General features: G+C 32.8%; 1 protein-coding gene across 1 annotated transcript in view; it reads left to right on the forward strand.

The window, feature by feature from the left end:
- The window catches only part of Snx25 (sorting nexin 25), a 154,398-nt gene that overhangs the window by 116,449 nt on the left and 33,433 nt on the right, over positions 1–4,516 (forward strand). Inside the window, exon 13 of the mRNA XM_004639785.2 lies at positions 52–165. Within this exon, the coding sequence (XP_004639842.2) occupies positions 52–165 (114 nt within the window). The remainder of the gene's footprint in view (positions 1–51; positions 166–4,516) is intronic.

Here is a 4,516-nt window from a genome sequence, read left to right on the forward strand (position 1 = left end):
TAAAATAAAATAAAATAAAATAAAATGCTAACATTAATTTTTCCCCCACAGTGTGTCCCTTCTTTAAAAAAAGTCCAGCTGCCTTCTCTTAGCAAGCTGCCTTTCAAGTCTATAGATCACAAGTTTATGGAAAAGTCAAAGAATCAATTAAATAAGTTTTTACAGGTAAGCAAATACAAACCTTTGCAAGTGAGAGGATAAATTTATTATTTAAGTTAAATAATCATTATACCAAGAACTTGCTACTTTGCCATTTATTTCACAATCTATGCCAAATTTGTTGCCATGCCCCCTGGCATTCTTCTCTTCAGTGTTGCACTTGCAGTTTCTTAATGGCTGGTAAAATAGACTACCATTCTGTTTGTTTCTTGGTCGTTGGAGACTTGTCTTTTGTTGCCTGTCTTTTCTATCTTGCTTCGTAGACATCTGCTTATGTCTTGGATACAAATTCTTTGTCAACTATGTGCTGCAGAGATTTCCTTCCTTTCTGTGGATTGCTTTTTAGTCTCCCTTTTTGCCTCTTAGCAAGCATGTACCCATGCATACATGCGCACACACATGCACACAGTATGTGTAATAGGGTAACTGACATGACAGCCGCTTCAAACATTTATAATTTCTTTTGTTGAGAAAACTGAAATTTTTCTATCAGTTTTAAAATATATAATTAACTTTTGTCATCCATATTTATCCATATTTACAAATATTTCCACAGAATATTTGTAGTTATTCTACCTACCCAGAAGCACTCTCTACTTGATGACTATCCTCTCTTCATTCTTTGTTCTCCCTCCATAGCATCTGGTAACCACTATTTTAGTCTGTACTTCTGTGAATAATATTCTAAACTTCCACAAATAAGTGAGACCGTACACTTTCTGTGCCTGACTGACTGAATTTAATGTATGATCTCTAGATCCATCCATATTTGCCACAAATACCAGCTTTTCACTTGTTGTATGGCTGAATTATTCCACAGTGAATATATACACCTACATGTATCTTTACCTATCATCTAACAAGGAGTATCTAGGAAGATTCTATATCTTGGCTGTTTTAAATAGTGCTACAGTAAATGTAGATGTGTGGTAATTCTTTGACATTCTAATTTCTTTTCTTTTTGACATACACTTAATAGTGGGATGGCAGAACTATATCATAATTCCATTTCTAGATTTTTGAAGAACCTCCAGTCTCTTTTCTGTAATGGTTGTGCTGGTTTACATTCCTACCAATTATATGAGAGTTCCCCTTTCTTTGAATGCTCCCTGGCACTTTTGTTTGTTGTTGCTTAGGGTTTTTTTGTTATAGCCATCTCAACTGGGTTGAGATATCTTATTCTGATTTTGGTTTATGTCTCTGATGATTACCAGCAATGATGAGCATTGTTTTCATATACTTGTGGGCCATTTATAGGTTTTAATAAATGTCCAGCTAATTTGCTAATACTAAATTGGATTATTTGGTTTTTGCTCTTACTTGAGTTCCCTATGTATTTTTTAAAAATGTATTTAGTACAGGGTCTACAGGGTCTTTTTTTTTTTTAACAGGGTCTCACTACACAGATTGGACTTGTAGTGATCCTCCTGTATTTTTTATATTAATCCCTTTTTAGCAGGATAATCTGGAGATTGTCTTTTTTCTATGCAGAAACTTTTATTTTGATATAATTCCATTTATCAATTTTTATTTTGTTGCCTGTGCTTTGGGATTTATATTCAGATTTGTTTTCTAAAACCTATGTCTCAAAGCATTCCCACACATTTCCATTTAATAAGTTTGTAGTTTTGGTTCTTACGTTTGTCTTTGAGTCACTTAAAATTTTTATATATACATAATGAAACATGGAGATCTAGTTTCATTCTTCTGCATATGAATAGTTTTCCCAGCACTGTTTATTCAAAAGACCATCTAATATGTGTCTCTGGTACTTTTATTAAAATCCATTGGCTTGGGGCTGGAGAGATAGCTCAGTGGAATAAGCGCTTCCCTGGCAAACACAAGGGCCTGAGTTCAGTCCCTGGTTCTGCATAAATAAATAAATAAATAAATAAATAAATAAATAAATAGTGTACTCTCAAAAAAATAAAATAAAACCCATTGGCTCTAAATTTGTGGATTTATTTCTAGGTTCTCTATTCTAGTCCTTTGATCTGTGTGTCTGCTTTAATGCTAACATGTGCTGTTTTGGTTACCTTTGCTTTGCAGTATGTTTAGAAGTAATGTATCATGCTTTGGCAGTTTTTTTTTTCTCAGAATTTTTTGTCTCTTTGGCATGTTCTGTGGTTCCATGAAAATTTTAGGTTTTTAAAAAACTTTTGGTGAAGAATATCATTGGTATTATGATATGGATTACATTGAATCCATATATCATTTTGAGCAGTTGGGACATTTTAACACCTTTCTGTGATGAATGTGGGCTATCTTTTATGTTTGTTTGGGTTTTTTGTCCTCTGTTTTCTTTCACCAGTGTTTTATAGTTTTAATTTTGGAATTTTTTTTTAGTATTTTTAAAATTTATTACGTGGTATATTATTTTTGTAGATACTATATTGTATTACTTACTTAATTTCTTTTTCAGCCAGCTCACTGGTGTATAGAAATGCTACTGGGTTTTGTAATATTCTTATACTATGAAAATTTACTGAGTTCATTCATGAGTTTAATGTTGTTTTGGTGAAATCTTCTTTTCTTCATATTAGGTCATGTCATTTTCAAACAGAGTTAGGTTTCTTTCCAATTAGATCCCCGTCATTTATTTTTCTTATCTAATTGGTCTGGCTTTGTTCACTTAGAGGGGAGAAAGTGCATATTCTTTTTCAGAACTTAGAGAAAAAGCTTTCAATTTTTCCCTGTTAAATATGACACTAGCTCAGGATTTTTGGTGTATGGACTTATGTGTTGTGTGTTTGTTCAACATCTGATTTGTTGTTTTTTAAACAATAAAGGAACCATAAATGTTATGAAATGCTTCTGATGCTGATGAGATTTTCAGATTCTTTTTTCCCTTTTTACTGTTGAGGTGATATACTGTATTTATTGATTTGTATGTCGAATTATCCTTGCATCCCTGGAATAAATCCCATTTGTTCATTTTATGCAATAATTTTGATGTGTTGTTGAATCTAATTTGCTAGGATATTAAGAATGTTTGCATCTATATTAATAGGGAATATTGGCCTATAATTTTTTCATTTTATGCTACTTTTCTGCATTTGCTATCAGAGTACTGCTCTTCTTACAAAATGTGTTTGGAAGAATTATGTTTTGCAGGACTGGTGAGAAAGCTCAACAAGCACAGGGACAGCTTTTATCTCCTGCACCACGGCCCAGCCCACAGGGCATCAGTGCAGAGGAGGCTGAAAGCAGGAGGATCACCAGGAGTCCGAGCTGCGTAGTGAGACCCTGCAACAACCAAATATATTTTTTTAAAAAAATTGTTTTTCAACTTTCCAGAATATTTTGAGAATAAATGATGTTAATTTTTTTGAATATGTGATAGAATTTAACAGTGAAATCACCTAGTTATGGGTTTTTTCTTTTTCTTTTTTTAAATAATTTTATTGAGAAACAAAAAGCAATGAGACAGTTTCAAAACCGATTACTAGCATAGTTTCAATAATTAATACATTGCATATTCTTGTCTTAGTGATTATTCATTGTACAAGATACAGACATGATATCCTGCCCACAAACACTATCTATCCTATTTTGAATATACAGACACAAAATGGTTGTTCATTTGTGTCAATAATTCTTTTTTAAAAAATCAGAAATGCTTAATGTTTATCTTTTTGTGATGTAACTCCTTATTTTGATTCCATGTTTTCAGTACAAGTCTTTTACTTGGAAAGAGCTATCTTTTTTTGAGACAGGGTCTTGCTGTGTAGCCCAGGCTGGCCTTGAACTCATGGCAATCCTCCTGTCTCAGCCTCCCACATGCTGGGATTACATTCATGCACCTCTATACCTGGATGTCTGTTACTCTTTGTGTGTTTACTCCCTCTTTTTATTAATCTTTTAATAGTTTTTTGATAATGAATACTATAAATAAAATACCCTATTACAGATAATGAAGTCAATCTATATTTCTATGTAGAATAATGTTTAGTATACAAACCTGAGTAAAAGAGCAAGGAAAAAAAATCAGTATTCATAAACATATAAATGTTATTCTGGAAGAAACCATGAATAGCAGTTGGCTTGGATAGAGGAATGAGGATGTAGAAGGAAGATTTTACTTTGTTTATAACCTTCTGTGAGCTTTGAGGTTTCTAAACATTGAAGATATTTTTACTTTTTCATGACATAAAGAACCACTGTATTGAAGTGTTTGTTGTTGTTTTTAGCTTTTTTTTTTTTTTTTTTGCAGAATTTTGGTGGAACCAGGGCTTGAACTCAGGCCCTTGTGCTTGCCTGGGAAGCACTTATTCTACTGAGCCATCTCCCTGGCCCTATCTTGAAGTTTATGAGCTACTTTTTTCCTTAATTAAAATTCTCACGTACAGATATACAC

This window comes from Octodon degus, unplaced genomic scaffold (assembly GCF_000260255.1).
Source record: "Octodon degus isolate 3935 unplaced genomic scaffold, OctDeg1.0 scaffold00114, whole genome shotgun sequence".
Taxonomy (NCBI): Eukaryota; Metazoa; Chordata; class Mammalia; order Rodentia; family Octodontidae; genus Octodon; species Octodon degus.